This window comes from Triplophysa dalaica, chromosome 13 (assembly GCF_015846415.1).
Source record: "Triplophysa dalaica isolate WHDGS20190420 chromosome 13, ASM1584641v1, whole genome shotgun sequence".
NCBI lineage: Eukaryota > Metazoa > Chordata > Actinopteri > Cypriniformes > Nemacheilidae > Triplophysa > Triplophysa dalaica.
This window is the reverse complement of record NC_079554.1, coordinates 17,735,819-17,759,112: the sequence shown is the minus strand read 5'-3', so window position 1 is coordinate 17,759,112 and position 23,294 is coordinate 17,735,819. Positions and strand designations below refer to the sequence as shown.

The following is a 23,294-nucleotide window of genomic DNA, read 5'->3' as shown; positions in this document are numbered from 1 at the left end:
TTTCAAGACAACTTTAACATTTAGACAGACATTCCTCTTGTTGTTTACGGGTGCAAGAATGAGCGCTTCGGAGGCTGTGGCTCAGTCATGGATGTCTCATCGGATGATTTACCACAAACTGGGACTTCATTTAAGGTAGAAGTATTCCTGCTTCTACAGCAAAAACCCTAAGTGTTTAGTTAAGACAAACATAGCATATTTTCTGTGTAATACCTGTTTATTATATTATATTATATAATATCACATTATACAGTGCATCTCGGGCTATAGAGCAGAAGAGGCAGTGGAAATGCTTAAGACTTTTTATAAACAAGAAAACCCAAATGGTAAGAGAAATCTTGTTAAATGGATAGTTCACATAAAATATTCTGTCATCATTTACTCACCCTCCTTGTTCTACAAAACACAAAGAATATATATTTTAAAGAATGTTGGTAAAAACCGTCCTTCTATTCTATAGACACAAAACCAACGAAAGTCAATTGAGACCAATGTTTTTTATTTAAAAATATCTTCTTTGTGTTCTGCATAAGAAAGTCATACAAGCTTGACATTTGACAAGAGTAAATGACAGAATTTTCATTTTGGGGTGAACTGTCACTTTAATGCACGCACATATTTGACTCTTGTGCATGGTGTTTATTGATGCTTTCATTTATGCTTATGTTTTGTCTCCCATTTATTAGCTCCTAAACCTAAAGTGAGGAAAGATTCAAGTAGTCCACCAGGGGGCGATGTAGTCAATCAGATAAAGCCACAAAAGGACGGGAAAGAAACAATAGCTCCATTAAGCTGAAATGGTAAAATAAGGCTTTTGGCTTGTATTTCTTTCATCAAATAATTTGAACCTTCAGACGTTTGCCTTGCCAGTGTTTGGATTTCAGAGATTTTCAATCTGACTTTTTGTAGATGTAACTGCTTTTTTGTGAATCCATAAGGAACCAGCTATCACATTGCCTCATTAGCTGGACCACATCACTTGTAAACCTCAGACTTCCAACATTCTCCTTTGTGGCTTTCATGTGCGCCTAAAAGCCGCGTTTGATTTGTTAACAGCGCGTTAAGGTGATAGACTGAGCCTGCAGTGCATTACAGCACGGTTTCATCTTGCTCTCCACATGTCCTCGTTTAACCCAGAAGATTGCATCTGAACCCTCGATGATCTCAGTCGTGGTCTCACCGAGCAGATGCATGGGCAGAACCTGGTGGAGTTTCCGCTTACCTCATATCGGCAGACTTTAATTTGAAAGCGCACCTGTGTTGAATTTGGTGACATAAAAACTTTCATTATTACTCCGGATATGTTTGAACTTTCATCACTTCACTTGTCATGTTGCATTTCTGGTTATTAGAGTTTACTGTAGCTCACATGAACTGTACCGTAATGGTCGCTGAACCTCACATTATTAAACTGTCATGTAATGTGTTATTAGTGGCTTGAAACGGGTGTGGGTGCATGAAAGGGAAATCGAGTGGTTTTGGATGTCTATGTGAGGTCTACATTGTTAGATCTGCTGTATTTCAATACTTGTCATCTTGGTTACTGGTCTGCTAGCCATGTATTTGAAGTATACTCTCATCAGTCAGTTATGACTCTGTTTTTGTCATTGCAAAGTGGAGATCGCATGCGTTTTATTCTTTTGTGATGAATGATCGGACATTGAATACTCACAGCTGTTTTTTTTTTAAGGTGAATGTACTTGTCTTGATGTTGAAATGACAGGATGTGTCACAAATAAATGTGAAAAGCTCATTGTGTAATTGTTATGGTCTTGGTAACCTGGCCGCCGGTCCCGCACCTGGTCTGGCGTTTGACAGGTGTCAGGCCACGGCAAGTTTTACGGCATGAGTCAGTGCAAAAAAAAAACAAGCTGCGCCCACCTACGCTGTGCCTGCTCACATGCAAGAACGATACTTTATCTTATAATTCTTTATCCATTGAAAATATTTCATAAAGCTGCTTTCATCTTTTATTATACTTGATACAAGTTTCAATTGCGTTTGAGGTATTAAAAAATAACATGTGGCAAATGAAAGCTGTAGGTCTGCATCACAAGAACAGACATGAGGGTAATTATTTTGCCATTTTATATACAAGCAAGCATTTTTCAACCTGAGGCATAATTTGATTATTTACAAAAGAAGTAGTAAGTAAAGCTTATTGGCAGTTACAAAATATAGCAGGCTGTCTCCATACCCAACCCAAAATTCCAGTTTCAAGAGGAATCATTACTATCGTACTGTGAAATGTACTGACTCATTTGCACTTCTTCACATATCTTTACTCCTTTTGTGGCAAAATCTTTTTTTTTTAAGTTTGCTAATGCACGTTAGTTTGGCACTTGTGCATGCAAGAGAGGTAGTGTTAATGAGGAGAGTATGAGGTGTTGTTCTGAAATTAACACCCCGACAGAGATAACTTGTTCACTCTTCCCGTTCACACAAACGCCACAGTTCCACTCAAAACCAAACAGCTGATCTGAGGAGTGTTGTCAAGCAGATTTCGTACTTGTATTTTATACAGTAGGGGAATAGGTTAATAACTTTACCTCTGAACTTAATAGAAATGATGCATGACGGGTTGTGAACTTAAATAGACTGCGAGTGTACTTTGACTGTGACATTTAGATGTGATAATACAAAGTTCACACTGAGCTTTTTTTAAGCAGAAGTGCTTTGCGTCTCACATATTTTTTTAATTGCTAACTTTTTATCAGATGGCATTTTGCTTTGATATTCATGTTTAGATGTGTAAGGTGAACATGTGTTTGCTTTATGCAGACGGGGTTTAGCAGGGCCTGGTTGTTTGGATTGGTCTGTCAGTAGGTGATTGTTTTTTCTTGTGGATCTGACTTCTTTCCTCAGGCTTGGAATGTGTGTGTTTCTCATTAAAAGAATGTCCAGCTCGGTACAATGGAATTGTTATGTTTGGGCAACATCTGCGTCTTAAAGAGCGAAGGCGAAAAGGCCAGAGAAAATATAGGACCAACATTAAATCATGAGTGCAACAATTTTTCTCTGAAATTGAAAGGTTGGCTTTGCGTTTCTCACAGAATCTTGGTGTGTGTGAGGCCCCGAATGCAAAATGACTAAAAAGTAGGGAAATAAAAGTCTCATTTCACTTCTGTTGGTTTTATCTACTTCCAAAGGTTTGCAGGTTTTGGGGTGAACTAGTTTTGAATATTTTTAATTCATATTTTATTTAACTTAAGGGAAACTATTCCTCATGGTTAATGTTAAACAATGGCATTTTCATCTTAAAAGTCGGCATGAAACAAGGGTTTTGATGTTTCTTTCTTCATTTTATAATTTTTTTACAAGCAAAATAGTTTGGGGACATTTAATTTAATTTTAAAATGATGAACATGAACATTTTTAGTTTGTCAATTAACAGACGTGTTTTTAATTTAGTTTTAAGGTACAATATACTACAGCAACATAAAAATGAGACCAATTTAATTTCAACCGTTTTTATTAACAAAATAACAAAAAAAACACATCAGTGAAGAAACTTAAATAAACAGGACTACACTCATATCCGTATGATATGAAGAAATTAGGGCTGTCAAACCATTAATTGCGATTATTGCATCCAGAATAAAAGTTTGTGTTCACATAATATATGTCTGTGTACTGTGCATAGATCGCATAATCATTTTGTATTATTAAACACATACATGCACATATTTAAGAAAAATATAAAATTAAGATATGTTTGTATATAGTTTTAAAATTTTGGAAAATCTAAATAAATATTTGCTAAATGTATGTGTATGTTTTTCTGTTTATAAATAGAAAATTAACATCCACAGTACACAAAGATTCATTATGTGTTAAAGAAAACTTTTGTTCTGGATGTGAATAATCACGATTAATCGTTTGACAGCCCTAGAAAAAAAACATCCCTTTGAGATAAACCCAAGAAAATAAAATTTGGATTTCATGCAATGCATCTGCTCAACAAAAGCCTGCCCTCAGATCACGTGAATCGTTTCCAACAGTTTGATCAACAGCCCATCCAAACAAGTGATCTTGTGCTCATTCTCAGCTGACATATGCTATAGTCGTGGATATACACCTGTTGCTTATTTGTTTCACGGGGTTAATGAACAATTCCTGATACCGGTTGTATGTGATTGTTTGTGATACTGGCCTTGGAGTACAGTAAATATCATTCAGTGCTCGTACAGTACTTGAGGTGTTCTGAAATACTGTAACATTCATACCGTAAATTATATACATCAAATATTGGGTTTAACTTTCATGCCGATACAGGTCTGTGCTTAAAAGTTCAATGGCGGTAATGAGGATGAGATAAACGTCTCAAGGGACCAAAAGAAAATTTAAGAATGCAAATGTTGGCACCAATCGTATTGATTTGAACTCCGGAGTCAAACTGATCTAGATTTAAATGAAGAGAAAAGAAACTGGGTAACTTCTATGGCGGCGTTCACGTCACGATGAACTTCATTCTGTTTTGACTTTGTCTGATTCCAGGGAGCCTGTAAAAAGAAAGAGATTCTTAATGTCAGATTATATGAATTCTAATGGGGATGCCCCAATACAGGCATTTAGATTATAATATGTTGTAAACCTCAAATATTCATATTCGATCCGAATGATTTTCTATTTATGTTTAATACTGCAGTGAGATCTGAATGATAATGAGATCTGTATTCTTGGCAACTGATTGTGCATTTCAACAAGCTGTTCACGTGTGAGTCGGAGTGAAAAACTGCAATGCATTCATAGCTATTGGGTTTTTGGCTGTTTAAGCTCTAGGAGTTTACCGTCTGACATTATGAACGTAACAGTGAGATCTAGTGTACAGGACAAAGGAATATAGATCAACTTCATAAGAGGAATCCTGAGCTGGAAGAGTGTTTGTGTGCTCGCCACAGCGTAGCTGATTTACAGTTCAGGGTCAAGCAGGTGGGAGGAAGCGAAACCTTCGCCGTCTGCTTCTTTCAGACTACTCGCGGGCTCCGTTCCCATCTGCTCTGCGCTGCCTTGGGCGGCACTACACCCACGATGCACTGCTTCCAGGCTATAATGCTAACAGGCGGAGGAGTGCGCGTAGGTGTATCAGGAAGCTAGGAGGGATGTAGATGTACCCGGGGGAAGTGTATATACTGTAAGTGTCTCTAGCCGTTATCGTAGCGTGGGTTGAGAGCATGAAATGTGTAGACATTATAGACGTGCAGTTGCAAAGAACACATAGCTGTAGACTTCTATACAGTAGTTTCTCAAAGATGTAAATGCATTTACTTAAAGGTGAAGTTCAGCAAATTTTGTCAGTCACACACGTGTTATTCTAAACCCACACGACTCTATTTCATGATGTGAATCATGCAGTTAAAGTGAATGGAAGTGCATATCGTTAAACACCAAAAAATGATGTAAAAACACTGTAAAAGTAGAAAAAAGTATAACTTTTAAAATGTATTACTTTAAAGATTTTTAATCTAATTTAAATCTCCAAATCTCAACACATTTTGGCATTTGATGTACCTAGTGCCTTGCATTCCTACATGATATGTTTATATACAGCTGTGGAAAATAGGAGAGATGATTGTCTGAATTTACTATTTGTAGGTATGTGAAATGATTATGTTTTATTCAGTAAACTTCTGACAACATTTCTCCCAAATTCCGAATTAAACTTTCATTTTTATTATTAATATAATTTCCATTCATTTCCATATATATATGCAGAAAATTAAAAAAAGATAATCTGGTCCGATGTTCATTTTTGAAAAACACAATAAAGAGTTTTACGTATTATAAGAAGAGTTCAAAAAGTAAATATTTGATAGAAAACATCAATTTTTAATAAATCTTACACAAATCTTGGCTTGCTCTCAGTCTTCCACATTGCTGTTAGGTGTTTTGATTTATTTGGAATTCAACAAACACTGAACTAAAATTCCCACAATCCATGTAGAAATTCTGATTAAATACAAAACATGGCTATGTATTCATCAAGCAATAGCAAAGTTGAAAATTGTTTATCACAACTTTGGTTGTGTTCCTCGTATAAAACCATATATCAAATACTTTCACTGTATGTGAGATTATTGAAAATTTCATTTTTGTGATCCATGAAATGAGGTCACATGAGTTTGGAATGCAGGAATCACAACATTTCTTAATTTCCAATCCTTTAAATCTTACTCTTTGAGGAATCCCAGATGTAGTTGTTTAGAATCTCTCCCAAGATGTAGTAGACGCTGATCAGAGCCGTGAGACAGATAAAGAAGAGAACTCTGGCCGTCTGCCCAATGTACTCCAGCAGAGGATATACCCACACCCCCGTCACGCTGTGTACCCAGCACATCCTATGAGAGCGAGAGAGAAAATCTGTTACCTTTGCACTCGCTAATGCCGAGTCCTTCTGTCTAAAAATGTGGTCATTTGAAAAGCTGCAGAAACAGTCACCAGGCTGTCAATGTGTCTACCATCCGTGTCTGTGAACCTCAGACACTGCTGTTCTTCTTACGATGCGGTGACTTAAATTTCAGAGTCTGTCAGTCTGTTTAAGTAATGGATTCTGTTTGTATAATCTTCTCCTGCCATGGCTTTCATTTTAATGTATGTGTTAAATAAGTGACACCTACTTCTAAAATGCTTTGTTTCTAATGAATGTCTTGTCAAAATGCGTGTGGGAGTGTAAAGCACCTCAGGATTGCATACAGATCTGAAGTGTCTGCATTTGTAACAGACTTTCAGGAATGAGGGATATCTCTATCTGTCTCTGTAAGGTAATCCTTATGTAAAGCCGCCTATGGGTTTACCAACTGCAGGGGCAAGTCTTATTTCCCGATTAAAATAAAATGCATTGCGTAATCAGCTTAATTTACAAAGGGAAAAAAGGGCGATATGCGCGTTTTGACAATCCAGGGTATGCAGTCGCCTCTACCATGCTGTCTAACTAGCTTAGTTTAGCCCAAAAAACGTATAAATGCTTATAAATCTGATATACGCAAGACTAAATAATTCCTTTGCCTATTATTTTCAAAGATTCCCGGTGCACGGTTTTGCTTTTGTCTGCGAAATGATCTATAACAGTCTAAGGGAATGATTTTGAAAGTCAGGAAGATCTGATGGCCACAGATGGAAGTTTTCATGTGATTGATGCCATGTCAATTTCTCCTAATTACGGTACCTATAGGGAGCCATTTTTATTCATTTTTGAAAATGAACAGGCCATGTTGAGTATAAATGTGCTAGATGGAGACATTTACCATACAACATATCCCACCGCAAACGTGCACACCGCCAAGAGTCCACAGGACCTGCTGGGATATCGATGGTGTGTTGTTCTCATCTCAATAATGATGAAAGGAAGGACCGTCGTGTGCTGAAAGCAACAGAAATAGAGCAGTTAGCTTTACAAATCACTCCACGGAATACAGAAACCCGCTATCATCAGGTTTCAATGCGAAAGCCAAATACATCAAACGTGTTGTGTGTGCAAACTGTCTAGTTGTGGTTACGGTATGGATTGATAGATCATCATAACTCTATAAACACAGTATCTGTCTTCTGTTGTGATCACCTCATTTGTTAGTCTAGTGTTCTGGCTGACAGGTTCTGAATGATCCCAGATTTAAAATATATTTCTTTTTTCCACACACCTGCGTTCCCTCTCGCTCCATGCGTATGTTGGATATTCCTAAAAAACCCGCTGACCCTCTTTTTATCACATTCATCAGTGTTTTTAACATTTTCAACTAGACACTGTATTTTGCATGAATTGTATTCAAAAGATGAAAAGTTTAGTATTTTGCCTGAATTGGCTTCAAAAGTTTAGATTTACCTAGTCATATTTTTTCCACATAGTAACTAAAGTAATGTCGATGTTGATATTGAAAAGTTCTATTGTGACTTTAAAATATTTGTTATATTTTAGCATCTTCGGTGTGGTCACTATTTGCCTCAAATTTGCAGTGTTCTGTTGGCATTATATGAACCAGCTTTTCGAAGTCTCAATCTGGAATGCTTTTTTAAGCAGGTCATCCATTTTAAGTCACAATTTTGCTTTTTGCCTTGTAACGAAAGAAAATGTTTTTTGTATCCTAAACTAATATAAGACATGTATGCCTAGAGAAAGAAAGTTTTGTAAGGTCAAGACAAACATTTTATTTAAAGGAGCAAAACGGAGATTTTAGCATTTCATAATGCAACCAACGGCTAACTCAACCCCTCCCTTTCAAAACACTACAGTAGCTCTCAGAGGATAAAGATGTCATTGCGTTTTCGCAATAACCTATTTACGAAACGCGTTCTGTAGAGCAGTTTGTCCGTTTAGGGCTTCCATAGAAACATGGCGGCATATCATGATGAATTCCAAATAGGAGGACCCTCTCTGTATGTAGATAGAAATAGATTTTTCTGAGGTAATAAAACCATAACGGTTCATTATGTAATGTCTTCATACCTCTGAAAACATAGTTTTGTATATTATAATGCATTTCTGTCAATAGATCCTCCAAATCCCACTATGCTCCTTTAAGTCACTCTAAACTTTTGAATACCAAGTACATTTCTCATTATGACAATATTCAAATATTGTTTTCATGGATATTCATCATTAATTGTGGCTTTACTCCTTCAAGTCTCTATCAAGACAACTGCACCTGTCACAAACGTAGATGAACTGTCATTTTGGTACTCGCATTTTGGATGGATTAATGAGCGTAGATTTCGACATGTCACCACATGGTATTCTCGAAAAGACAGGCACAGATGTTTTCTTTAGTTGACGGTTTTTGTGCCATGCACAACACTGAGGAGTGGATTACATTTAAATTCATGCATTCGGAAGAAGCATTTAAGTGACCAAATTACAAGGTGTACATTTTATATGAATATGTGTTCCCTGGTGGGATCAAATGCATGGTCTTTACGCTGCTAATGCATTGCTCTAGCTACAGGTATACAAACTTATTCTAACATCTCAATATTCAATAATACACATTGTATGAGACCATGTGTAGCATGTCTTTGTTCAAAATTTTGTCATTGACTCAACCTCAAGTTGTTCCAAACCTGTATAGATTTTAAGGTTCCACTGAACACATGAAGGAATGTTTTTTTACCAAACAATTCTTCCACATTCTTCAAAAAAATAAAATTGTGTTCAACATACACTTATACAGGTTTGATATAACTTTAGGGTGACTAAATGATCACAGCATTTTTTATTTTTTAAGTGAACTATCCCTTTAACCAACAACCATCTTTTTAAGTACTAGCTTTTTGTGAGAGTGCCCGAGTCCAGTTCTGGGCCGATCGCTGCTTTGAGTCCTGATCAGGATAGATTAGAACCAGTTACACTACATACTGGCTTGCTTGCTTTTTGTTATGCTTCATGGTATTACTGGATATATGAACTGCCATCAAAAATAACTTGTTTCTCTCTACTCTTCCGACCACCTGCGTTTCCACCAAGAATAGAATGGTTACACAACCCAAAGCAAATTATTTATTTAACAACATGTGAGATGGAAGCTGGGTGTGGATTGAATCTGGGTGTTTGTCAAAAATTTTGACACAGTTTCAGGCTGCTGAAAAGATAGAGGCGAGCCAAGTTTGGGCGGACTCAGCAGGGCTCTAAATGATATTTCTGAGGCGTCTTCTGCTGTTTAATGATTGAAGTGAGCGTATGACTGAGCTATCATCATTACAACTATTACCATCACTACCCAAGCCAATACAAACACTTCCAGAGTTAGATCGTAAAGTTGGTTTATGGTTATTTAAACTGGGAAATACTTTTTATGAGACTGAAACTGATTTTATTTTAATGATATCATGTGTCTTTTGTTTGAGAAAATAATCACGGCTTTAAAGCTGAAGTCTGTGATTTCTGAAGTTTTAATATGCCCTCGGCAGCTTAATATTCAGAGACAATGATAAATAATGCATTTTTCAATTCCAGTTGGGGATTCCAAAAATTTGACATTTTGCGAAGCGAACATTCAACACATAAATTCTGAATCGAATTCTGTGAAACACAAAAGAAGATATTTTGAGAAATGTGTTCACATGTTTTTGTGTACATACAATGGAAATCAGTCAGGTCAAGTGTTGTTTGGTTACCAACAGTCTTCAAAATATATTATTTTGTGTTCCGTAGAAGAGAGAAATTCAAACAGGGTTGGAATGACATGAGGGTAAGCAAATAATGTAAGAATTTACATTTTTACTTAATTATTTCTTTAACACTAGCTAGCTATTTTGGGCAGGGTCGTAGCTATAGTTGCCTCACATGTCAACCCGTAAGAAACCACTAGTCCAATTTTATTAATATCTTCCCACCGCTTTTTAAACAAAATGACTCAAAGTAATTTTTGGTAATGTTTACCACGGTATAATAGTTTTCCTGTCAAACTTCTAAATACATTTTTATTGCTTCTCATACTGACCCACCTCACATATCCAAATGCCCAACCCCAGGATGGCAACTGAAGGCACTGATTATGGGACATGCATGCTCACTTCCACCACTATTCACCAGATGGCGCTCATCTTACATAAAGGCAATCACAAGCCTCCCAGCCCGGCTGTTCTTGCCTCATTTGACCTCATAACTGCGGTGGTAAAGGCATCTGATGGAAGCCTTCCGGAAAAAACATGACATGCTGACATTTTAATCTGCTTTAAACATGCCACTCCATGGATAATTTGGCTGCTAACAACCCCCCTCATAACACATAATCATATTTCCGTGATTAAACAAACAGGCCGTTTTCACCGGGCTTTCCCTGGATTTTAACGCGCTGACTCGCTTAAATCAGATGTCGGCCATTGTTGAGGTCTTTTTTGAGTTAATTTTCGGATGTCTGATCACGTAGGCAGGTCTGAACAGATCTGAGGTTAGAAGGCTTATCATCATATTTGACAGGTGTCAGAAGTGAGTACAGTCAGTGGGAAAGCATCCATTTTCAATGAGCCTTGCATTTTGTTTGTTGAAGTTCCGCATGTGTCATTTTGTGAGTAAACCAAACTGTAACCAATGTTTTAGTAACCGGTTTTAATTCACATTGATTCACTGACAAAAATGCCTATTGATAATCAAACGTTATACAATCATATAATTCTGACACATGAACTCTCATACACAGAGTATTGCTCATATTGGACAAGTTTTAAAATCACCTTATAACTTAAAAATGTAAATAATAATGTCTGTAGTACTTTTCCGGGCCTTGACAACAAATATAACCATGATGTCTATTAGGAGGCCGGGAAATCTCTCGGATGTCACCTTAAATATCTTTATTTGTGTTCCAAAGACGCCGGGAGGTCTTAAAACATGTTGAACGTCATGTGATTTGACAAATATACACATACTACTTATGACTGGTTTCGTGGTACAGGTTCACATATTATGTTTTTTCTTCTGTGGAAAACCAACAGGGACTGCAAGCCCCTATTTACTTTAAAGAAAATAAGCAAAGTTCTTGTAAATGTTTCCTTTTGTGTTTTACTTGTCAAATTGGATGGAAATGAGGATGAGTAACTGCTGACAGAATTTTCAGAGCACAAGATTGAGCTCTTAATACCACGACAATCAAATAACATTGATGACAAATACAATAGAAACATTGTAGCTGTAGCTGCTTGAATTGTGAACCATGCACCTGTTTATTCATTCCACAGTGCAAACCGGCAGTTCAATATTTAATATTGAATATCTGCTAGCATGAGACTCACAATGTCCATTATGTTGGATAAAATGTTGTTTTACAGTAAAGTTGCAACTTTCTCTAAACGTTCTCTATTCTTCCTGTGTCTACACCAGTGGCGGCACTAGGGGTGGGCTAAGGGGGCTGAATCCCAAAAGTTTTTAGTATAGCCCCCAATGTTTATTACCATGCCGCGTATGAATCAATGGGACCGTTTACATTTATCGTCTTTTGGCAAAAGGGCATACAGGTGTTTAATAGGAAAGTGTATGGTGAGGATAAAGGTAGTAGAGAGGTCTTTATTGTCCTAATTAGTTGTCATCTATTTAATTATTTGAATACATATAATCATTTACACTCTTATTATTATTGTATAATGTACAACATTAATTGCTTACCTTGCTGTTTTGAAACGGAATGAAATTTATTTTATATGAGCTGGTCAATATCATATGAGCTCACTAATATCAATCTAATTGAGGTGGCCAAACAAATAAAAGAAGGCGGGATTTCCGCTGCGGATTTTTCCCTCTTTCTTTTTTGTTTAAGTTTTATTTTAGGGGCTTTTTGTCCTTATTTGACAGGACAGTGGAGAAAAGACAGGAAAGCTTTGTTTGAAGACAGGGGAGCGGGACTGGCAAAAGGCGCTTGAGACAGGAATCAAACACGAATCGGGCAGCAGTGTACTGGCACTATATATCGACGCACTAACTAACAAAAAAGTCTATTGATGCCGACACTTTTTCCCTCTTTCTGGCTCTTAGGAGTTTGCGCTCCCTTGAGGTCTCCCATTACTATTTGAGCGCGATTGGCATGCGTGTTTACATTTAAATAACAAACCAGAGTAAACAACAGATGTGTCCACTAATGCGCAAAGTTGCCGCGAACACACGGAGCTGGCCCACTAAAAGTTTTTGCATATGGGCCCAGACCTGACTTGCTACGCCACTGTATTCGAACACATATGTGGAGGTCTCTGGGCTAAGCCCCGGGTATCCACACACCTTAGAACCACCCCTGGTCTACACGTGTTCGTCTTTGTCTGGTTCAGCATAATGATTTTCCCTCATCCACTTCCTTCAAATATTTACAAAACATGTTTGTGACAAGTCTAAGAGAAAATGAAATACCTTTTCATTTGTTCCCACAAGCTACTGTCAGGGAGTTGAAGTTGGCAATGGGATAATAGGTGGTTATTCTCTTCATTATGGTGATTATGGTTTAACTGCTATAATGCCAAACCTCTGCAGGTAAAAAAACAAAGAACGCATGCCTCTGGAGATGTGGAGATATGTTTCAGCACGTGTGTAACTTTTAAGTGTTCTCAATGGTGCATGCTCACCCACACACATTCCAACTTTCGGATCGCAGTCAGGGCTAATCATTAATGCCCCATTTTCAAAAGCCCTCGTGCTCCTCTCCAATGACTTTTAAGCACTCCAGACTGATCCTGAGAGACTTGTGGCTGTGATTACTTGTGCAGAGACTGGTGTGGGCTCTGAAGTTGCATACCAAGGCAAATCATGATTCATATTTTTTCTGCACGACTCATTATCATAAAATGTCTTTAAAGATTGCATAAAATTATTTCTTGGGCCTTAAGTTAGCTTAATATGCTCATTGGACATACTTATATCTTGACCTTTTAGTTCCTATAGCGTGCTACGCACCACAGTTTTGTTTTTGTTCTCAGTCAGAGCATGCAGGATGTCACAGCTGTGTTCAGTTTTGATTTAACACAACACCTTGTGGTCAAGGTGTCAAAGCCTGGGTTACTGCCAAATTAGCATCTAGCTGTTTTCTGCCACTCTGACCTTGAACTGAAGACATTGCAGGAGAAATGTTATAGCTCAATGGTTGGTCTTTCAGGGTACTAGAGAGTTAACTGAGTTCTCTGTTTTCTCTTTTTATAAGCGGTTTCCTTAAGGTTTCTCAAATAACACATATATCAAATGCACAATGTCCTAAAGGAGGTATACAATTATTGCGTATCGAATAACTTGGATAAATAATCTTTGTTATCCGGCACCCATTCACTTGCATTGTGTCCATGCAATAAGTAAATGGGTGTCGCGGCTGTTCGGTTACCAACTTTCTTCAAAATATCTTCTGTTGTGTTCTGCAGAAGAAAGAAAGTCCTACAGGTTTGAGATGACAAGAGGGCGAGTAAATGATGACAGAAATTTCATTTTGGTTGAACGATCTCTTTTCAAGAGTTTTAATCTCATTATAAAGTTACTTGTAAAGCCAATTTGATTGTACTCAAACCGTTAAGTCAGCAAAAGAAATGACATACTTGCATGACTATAGGAAGATACTAGTCCTCGCTTTAGGTAAAGGACCTTGGTTTAGTTTGCGCTGCCTCTTTATCAGAGACCGGGTCCCCTCGACCTGTCAAAGCCATAGAGCCCTATGGAATCTGAACAGGAGATATGCATTCTAACTCTGTACGGGGCCGCCTGATAGAAGGCTCACTGAGAGTTTAATGTAACAGAGAGAGTGCTCCCAAGGTCAGGTGTCCTGTTTCCCTGCCTAAGCCTCCCAGGCCGGTTGTAACATACTCCCTACGGCTCCCAGTCAACAGACATCTTGCCTCTTCTGCCATTGGCAGCTGTGAAGTCCCCACTTAACACCCCCCGGGCTGCATTTCTTCTCTCCCTGCATCTCAAACAGCCACCACCACTCGGAGAGCCTGTTTAAATGCCCGCTCAGCTGGATAAGTCTCGGTAGATTTAGCCTGACAGTGCATTTTTGACCCAGACGTGTTTTATTTTAGCTCAAGTTTGTGGGACCCAGTCTTAATTTAACATGGCAGCTCTTTTTCTCTTGACCACCGGGCCAGCGTAGCTCTCATGGTCTTGTGGTTTTGGCCAGCGTTCCAGGAGTGTCTGTGGAAAATCCCCTTCAACAAAATGGCTCAGAGGACTATGAACTCTAAACAGGGCAGGCCCTGTCAAACACACCCACTTCAGGGAGAGATTGAATCGGTACCCTCCGGTTACAGCGAAAGGGTCACGCGTACTTCAAATTGAAAGCGTTCGAGTGTCAAACGCTTGTGATGTGATGACAGAGCGGGTAGAGAGATATACTGGCTTCTGTTTGCACAGACGCCTGGCTCATTGGAAAGTAAAATCAAAGATCTATTTAAGTCCATATAATGGACTTGAATTCAAGTGACTTGTAAAGCCTATTTGATTTAACTTGAAACGCGTGCATCTCAGCGGATATTTCTCCACAGAAAAAGACCCAAAAATCTCACAAATATCTCCACTAAAGTTTCACGAGAGGTCTCAGCAATGTCTAAACTCTGCAGTGGAATTTCAGTATTATTAAAGTCGACATATACTCAAACATTTGTAATCAAATTTGTCTAGAAAGGGATTATGTAAGCTACAAAACATTCATTTTATTGCTCCATACTGTTAATGTATTTCAACAATTGTCCCATTTGTTGATGTCCTCCTCAAAAGCAATTTAAAGTGATAATTCACCCCCCAAAAAAAATTCTGTTATCATTTACTCACCTTTATATCATTTAAAAACGGTATGTCGTTCTTGCTGCAGAAGAACACAAATGAAGGTATTTTGAAGAATGTTGTTAACTGGCACCCATTCACTCCCATTGGTTTTGTGTCCATACAATAGATGTGAATGGGTGCCAGTGCTGCTGGGTTACCAACTTTCTTCAAAATATATTTTTTTTGTGTTCCACAGAAGAAAGTCACACAGATTTGAAATGACAAGAGGGTGAGTAAATTAAGAATTTTGGGGTGAACTATCACTTTAAGGGGAAACAAAAGGCAAAGTTTATGTAAATGAAGCACATCTATTTTATTAAATCTCTTAAGATTGAAGAGCCTTCTCTTAACTATGAAATTTTCAGCTGGGTTTTTGCTCGCCATATTTGCGCAAGACAGGGTCAGCGTAATAATCATGACTGCATTTTGTGTGAGATTTCACAAGCTCGTTGATCGCACCTCACCAGCAGCCTGTTATATCAAAACTGGTGTGAACACAGATGTTTCTATGTGCAAATTAAAAGCATGGGTTACTGGTTGCCCTACTGTCAAAAACGCAAGAACTTTGAGTGAGAGAGAAACTTCACTAAAACTTAACAGAGAAATACGCAAGAAAGCAAACCCTCAATGGATTGAGATGGGTAAATATTTCCCCAGTTGTTAAGGATGAGCTAGTGGTCCAGCTATGCGCTCGGTTTAATGACGGGGTTCGGGTGGAAGAACTTCACCTGGTAACTTTTCCAGGCTCAACATGGCATCTTAATCACGGGCGCAAGCTAGACATCGTACACAGCACTGAAATATTAGCGTCCAGAAAAATGGAGCCGCAATGTTGATCTCTTTAAAATCGTTCCCCAGCACTTGCGAAAAACCAAAGGAAATAGCTGAACACAGAGCACTTCAAACTGGAGAAGGATTAATTCCCTGTGGAGAATCAATATCATTGAACATAGTTGTTTTTCTCTTTGAATCGGTTGTTTAAGACTTTAAGTTCATTCTGTGTCAACCCAATCTGTTTTCTTTGCGGCACGTTCAGACCACAAAGAATCAGATTTGCTGACAGATGAAACGTCCCATGCTTGTCCCAATGATACGCCACATGCATGGCTGAATATGTAATAATATTACAGTTCACTGCCAACAGAAGTTTCTGTTATTGTAATTTTTAGAGCTTAAAGGCTCCTTTTTAGCTTATTTCATGGAGGTATATGGTTTTAAATGGCAACACGAATAATGCTAAATGACCAATAGCATAGTATACAAAGCTATGTGACCAAGTAGGAGAAGAGTTGAAGCTAGATGAGAAGAGTTTTCTCTATTGTTAATGTTAAACAAAGTTAAAGGTCCAGTGTATGACATTTAGCGGCATCTAGCGGCGAGGTTGAAAATTGCAACCAACGGCTCACTGTACCCCTCCCTTTCGAAGCAGTATGGTGGCTGACATAGAAATACAGTAAGATGTTTTCTTGTTTTCTCTTTTTCTAAAATTTCTTAAATTATGTTATATTTAGTTGACAGGCAAAAAGACCGAATTCCTTAACTTGTCTTTTCTGAAAGAAAATATAAAAGTGAATTTATGTTGAAAACAAACAAAATATCAACCAATGGCCTCAGCAAAATAAACTTAGGTTTTTAGGCAAATATAGCTCAAGTTTATGGTACTTCAGTAGCATTCGAAATCAACATCATTATCTTAGTAGCCTCTAGGATTCTTAAAATAATTCTTGCGAAATACCAAAATATTTACCATCTATTAAATATAAAATTCATATGTACACAAAACATTGGAAAACCGCTTAACCTCCTCAAACGACTTTGCCCCTTAAAATACATCATAAGTTCGGACCAGCAAATTCTGGTTTAAACAAATGAGGAACAATATGACCACTGTCTCCAAAACATCTGCTGTTAACATTCAATTCACCTGCTATATTTACAAGTCTCATTGGCATACATAAGTCTTTAAGCGTAACTAGTGCAGACAGAGAGCGCTCTTAAAACCGCTTGACAGTAAATTTGGCCGCAACACTTGGGGCCCAGAACTAAATGATTTTAAGCAGGTGTAAAAGCGTTTAAGATGTGGTCGGCGTCATTTAAAGCAAGCCGCATTGAAGGAGTGTTGGGTTATCCCGGGAGGTTTTATATGAGATAATAGAAGGCACAGAGCTCATTTAATACTGAGAGCCTCAAACAGAGTTCATAAAGATCATCATCACAAAGTTTTCCACATAGACACTTAAAGGAGTTCATGCAAAAATAAAAATTCTGTCATGATTTATTCACCCTCATACATTCAAACTTGTATATCACTCTATATTTTTCTTTTTAGCTCCCAAACATATATTTTGAGAAATATCTCAGTGGTTTTGTGATAATAGTGGAAGACAACAGGGTCCAATGAGGTTTGGGTACCAACATCTTCAGTTGTAGTTGTTCTGCGGTCATACAGGTTTGGAATGACATGACGGTGAGTAAATGATGAAAGAGTTTTCATTTTTGGGTGTAATATCCCTTTAAGGTGGACACAAGATCCCAATTGAATGTGAAACAAAGGCTCCATGGGTATAATTAGTTTCTTTCTCTGTTCTCTTGATAAGAGGCAGCTGTGTTTCTACATATGAACAGAGGCCTGAATTCTGTTAGCACTCTCTGGAGGAGATCATCTCTTGTTATGACAGACACTTTTGGCTGGGTGAGTCTAGTACAGCTGCAGGGATCTTCTCTGGCATCAGTGGATACAGTACTGGCATGATGGGGCTGCAAGTTTCTTTGTGCCAAAAAGCATGTTGGTTTGGTAGCTGATCTTTGGCCTTTCACATGTCAGAAAGCTGATCTACTATTAATTTGTCCCTCAACACTTTAATGCAGGTTAATTCATCCTCACGACTGGCCTCGCTTAAATTTAATCTGTGAAGAATTAGAACCAGAGTGTCGTAATCAGATACACGAATTTAAAGAAATTTTAAAGAACATTTTTTTTTAAATAGCAATCTTGGATAAAACATGTTTCAATAACATCATTTGATTTCACTACTAAGGTTTACTTGCAGTGAACAGTCATTGCATAAGACTTTAGTACATTATGTCCCAAGTAAGTGGATGGACTCCTGCCAGATAAAAAACGCAATCCCTCCTGTCAATCTGGAGCTTTAGCAAGTGTTGTGGTTGCCAAGTGAAATGTCAACGCTAACACCACAGCACAGGGACAAAGAAAACAAGAACAGCCACTTCGTAATGCGGCATGCTGTACATAGTTAAATCACAATATGGGGAGTTTACAGAGATTAAGCTAAATGCTTTTTTAGTGCTTAAATGTTCTAACATGCACACTTGAATAATGCATCAACCTCTGTGGAGCGTCGTCTCTGATTTTGAGGCATAATATGCAACCTCCTGATGCAAAGATTGTCTGGTTTTGGCCAAAATGTGTCCCTCAGGGAATAACATTGAAACATAAAACAAAACCAAATAAAGGGAAGAGAAATTATGATTACAAATTTTAAGGAAATGTCAAATGTTACCAGTTATTAGAAACACAAACCAAAAATATTCAAAGGAACTGACTTCTCAAGTCAAAACCCTTCCTGAGTTTGTCAAGTGAGAGATGTTTTTGGGTCACCTTATATAATGAAGCCTTATGTCTTTATTACCTTAGGAAGGGCTTTTTCTATCTACATACACCTTGCATGGAATTTGCGATGTTGTTTCTAAAGTAGCCCTTAACGAACAAACTGCTCTACAGAGCTCATTTCGTAAATACGTTATATTGTTTTGGCAAAGTAGCGAAAACGTGACAACATCTCAGTCTTGTGTCAGCCACCGTAGTACGCGGAAGAGGAAGGATGGAGTGAGCCGGTGGTTGCAATAAGCAACCTTACCCCTAGATGGCGCTTAATTTCACACACAGGATATTTAACAACCAGAGACAAAGGAAGCTCACTATATTTTTAAAAAGAGCCACAGCCGCACAACCATTATGTTTTCTGGAAAAAATATTGGAGCTCTCTGTGTTCTGTGGTCAGTTCAACATAAGATCAAAGCAAGGATTCTATGACGGCCCATGACAGAGTCAACGAGTGAATTGTCAAAGGATGATGACGGTGCTGCAATGTGAACCCAGTCCGTCGTAGAAAAGACCACAAAAATGATAATTTATTTTTCCTCACTCTACTTCGTTGCATACGAGGAATGGCAAGCCACGGGACAAAACATGTTGGAGGGAAACCTCAATGGCCATAATGAAGGGGAGCCTTGTTTAAACATGTCATTAAAATGTTTTTGCATCTTAATGCAATCTGAAGACTTACAGTGCGGACTTGAGTTACCCGTAACGGTTGGCAATAACCACCAGATAGCAGTCCATCAACAGCTTAAATTACTTCACAATAATGGCAAATTCATGCGAATAAAAATGGGCTTATGGGTCAGGGTCTGGAACCTAAATTGTCATTGTGAGACGGCCTCTGTTGATTTTTTCATTGTCTGTACGGAAAGAGATTTGAGTTAAAGTGGCTTGAGTCTGTTGACACTGGAAGCTTTACAAGTAACAGATCATCTCACAATGTTTGCTAACATGGACATATGTAATTATATTGAATAATTCTTTATATAAAATATATAAAAATAAGCATTTATGTTTGTCCAAAATACAAATCAATTTGAAAAGGAAGGGAAACTTACACAGCATACACAGCTTTCATTTTTTTATAACCGAAGCCATTTAGTTTTGACGCATCGCGCTTACATCCTGTGTAGACAGTGTTTAATATAAAGAATAGCAGAGCTCAAAAAATGTCTGACAGATACAAACATATCTGGTTATCCTCCTGGTGTCCCAAAGACAGTCTGTGTAGTACCATTGGTTAGGCAGACACAACTCTGTCTGGCACTTCTGAGGTTCATCTGACAGCGGCTAACCAAGCATGTTATTAGCTACAGAGAAAACACCGCTGGAGAGCTTCAAAAGCCAGGACCACTTTAATGCCGCCATAGACGGCGACATTGATCAATTTTAGCCCCACGGATATACCCCCTCCCACTCTGGCGATACATTCTTGTTACTGTAAATGGTGAAATGCTTATCCTGACAGTCTCAACATACTGTTACTCGCAGCGGGAGCGCCCGGTTCGAGACAATTTTCTGAGCAGACCGCTCTCCAAATTGGCCTGTGGGCAGAGCTATTTTCTACTCTAAACAACATCCCACAAATCCAGCAGAAGGAATTGCAGAGAATTGCCACAAACAGGTCGAGAGACAATTTAAAATAGGGCCTGCATAGCCGAGTTCCTCCCAGTGTGAGTTTTTCTTTACAGGCCAAGGGAAGCTAGAAGAGTTTTAAGAACTGGATTTTAATATTTAGGCTGGACTGCTTGGTTAAATTGGGTGCTTGTGTGAGAATGTATTTTATCGGATGGAGTAATAGATGCTACAGACTTCACCAAAAACTGCCAAAAATGCCAGCACACAATACATTTTTTGATATTCATTATTTTATGTGATATATGATGAAACTGTATACACTTAAAAAACGTTTTTTTTTACTAAGTAGATTGTACTTAAGTAAAGTTTTTAAGAGTATTTATGTTGTATGCATACTAATATCAATGCACTAGTAGTGTAGGTGTAAGTGTACTATTTTTAAGATCAAATCGTCCCACTTTTCAGTTGTAAAGTGTATTTTGAAGTACTGCAAAATAAGTGTAACAGTAGTAAACTTTAAGTACACTACTAGTTTTCTTTTGTTTTTGTTTGTACTGAAACTATACTATAAGTGAACTCGACAGGTATACAGATAGTTAACTAGTTCAATACTAGTAGTCACATCTTATAGTTTATGAAAGTACACTTTAAAGTATACTCTCAGTAAACCAATAGGCTAGTATACTTGTAGGTTTTGTTAAAGTTAACTTATACTATTTATATATTGTGTGTATTATGTTATATATTGTTACAAAACTAAATAAACACATACGTTTATAAGACACAAAGTATACTTACAGTTGTACTATATACTTTTAAGCTTGAGTACAAGTATAGGCAAATATACTTTTATGCCAGTTTAAGTACAATATATAATTTTAAGTATATTTCTGAGAAGTACATACAAAGTGGATTGAATGTATGCTTGTTGTTGTTTTTAGTAGGATTCACACTTGAATAAACATATTTTTTGTAAGGGCGTGCATGTGTGTGTGAAACTCTCTCTGCCTTACCATCTCCATCTGTAAATATATACCCTGGCATGCAAAGATGAAAGTCTTTTGGAATAGTGAAAGTTGTTTCCCCAACAAACCAGCATTTGGCTTTATAATGTTTCAATGTTAGTTTGTCAAAGAAGTGTGTACCAGCCTCAGGAATATCCGTGAAGGTTGAGCTCATCAAACCGTAAGTAGGTAGTAAATATTTATGACATTGAACTTATGATTAATTAGTATAAAGAGGTGCCTCCAAGGTCACGGAGTGGAAAGGCAATTGCTGTGTATCGTGTTTGTTTCCTCCGAACAATTAGCAGCCTGAATAAAGGGCGATGGAGAACTTGGGGTTGTTTACCACAGGTAATCAGTCATAAAAGCCCCCGTGCACAATGACCTGTATCTTTCAAAGCTGCCGTGAACCTGCCTGCTGAATTAAATATGAGGAAAGTTAAACGCTGAAAGCTCAAGCAATTCGTCCGCTCCTGAAATATCTTCATCCTCGAGTTCTGCCTCTCTGTTTCTTTACATACCGCAATTTTGAGTCGAGCACCAGTTGTTTCAAGCCCGGTCTTTTGAACAGGGCTCTCTAAGGAGGTTTAAGATGTTTATTTGTGGTATGCGTTTCAAGCGAGGTGCTTTGAACGTGGGGGCTTCTCAGCGGGGGTCTGCCGCCATCAGCATTAGAGGAACGCAAGGCTTCTCTGACAGGCCTCTCTCTACAGTGAAATAATTGCACGGTGGAGATAGGATTGTTGTCACAGATACTTTGACGCAAGTAACCTGCCTCTCGATGATGCTGTGAAAGTGGAGAACGGGCCTTTTGCTGTTGAAGTGGCTTGTTCTGATTGTTATTGCCCTATTAAAAGTCCTTATAGGCTTTCCAAATATACATCAACGACTTTGACAGCTTCAAAACAAGAAACTGTCCTTTCTCCGTCAGAAAAACTCTTTTCATGTACCTTCCTGTCTGCACTCATATTCTGTGGAGGAAAAAGCCATGTGTCTACGTAGATCTGGAAAGTTTGGATTTTCTTTGCGGCCTTAATGCCACACAATAGCAAAACTGTAAACCTGTCTTGTTGCTTTGCACTATTTTCTCCTTCCATTGTTCTTCTTCCTTTTTCCAGTTCATCACACTGAAGGATAAATGCCCTGCCGTGAGGGCTTCACTTGATAGGCAAACGTAAATACTTCTCGGTTGAGATTTGACTCCTGACTGATTGTACTTCCTTGTTTCTCCAGAAACTGGTCTTAGTCACTTCACAAAGCAGCCTGTGAACAGAAGACCATTGCTATGGAAGCACGGGTAAACAAACAATTGTGGTACCATGGAATGCTTCAAAATATTTACAGTGGAGTAACCCTCCTAAGGCCGTCGCATAGCAGACGGGCTGATCGGGAACTTTCTGCCTATCTCAAATTGTTCTCAGCTGTAAGGTACTCCTCTCCCTTGGGTCAATTCAGAAACGCACTCGACTCGAATCACAAGGACTGGACAAAAACATTGTCTGAGGACAACCTCCACAGCGAAAAACTGGTTTGATCAACTAAATTGAGACTGAACTGACCAAAGCAAAACACATGCTGTTAGGAAAATATGAGGCGGGATGTGATCAGTGTAATTATTTAAAGATGCAATAATATAAAGATGCAATAATATTTTTAAAATAAATGTACATAATAAGTCTCCCTTCCGTATCCCAATTCTCATTGGTAAGCTTTGATTTATACTGTAAGTTTAGCTGTAGGGTATGATGTTGCAGGAAATGTTAGTTTGACGTCATTTATATTGCATGTGATGATAATTACGAAAAGTAACCTGCAATGTTATGTTCCGAACATTCCTCATGTGCTAATGTACTATTGCTCTGACAATTCAGTTTCATAC

At 38.0% G+C, this 23,294-nt stretch overlaps 2 protein-coding genes across 6 annotated transcripts in view; one reads left to right on the top strand and one right to left on the bottom strand.

The window, feature by feature from the left end:
- The window catches only part of adat2 (adenosine deaminase tRNA specific 2), a 25,178-nt gene extending 1,884 nt beyond the window's left edge, over window positions 1-23,294 (top strand). For 2 of the 5 annotated variants that reach the window (XM_056764223.1, XM_056764221.1), the window contains 3 exons: window positions 29-135; window positions 254-326; window positions 687-1,753. In XM_056764223.1, coding sequence (XP_056620201.1) covers window positions 29-135; window positions 254-326; window positions 687-796 — 290 coding nt within the window. In that variant the 3' untranslated portion in view covers window positions 797-1,753. Of the gene's footprint in view, window positions 1-28; window positions 136-253; window positions 327-686; window positions 1,754-22,648 lie in introns of those variants that run through there. The other 3 variants (XM_056764226.1, XM_056764225.1, XM_056764224.1) reach the window with 3 other exon arrangements.
- The window catches only part of aig1 (androgen-induced 1 (H. sapiens)), a 30,219-nt gene continuing 10,397 nt past the window's right edge, over window positions 3,473-23,294 (bottom strand). Inside the window, exons 4-6 of the mRNA XM_056764220.1 lie at window positions 7,245-7,360; window positions 6,175-6,338; window positions 3,473-4,502 (exon numbers count right to left, since the gene is read on the bottom strand). Of these exons, the coding sequence (XP_056620198.1) occupies window positions 4,468-4,502; window positions 6,175-6,338; window positions 7,245-7,360 (315 nt within the window). The 3' untranslated portion in view covers window positions 3,473-4,467. The remainder of the gene's footprint in view (window positions 4,503-6,174; window positions 6,339-7,244; window positions 7,361-23,294) is intronic.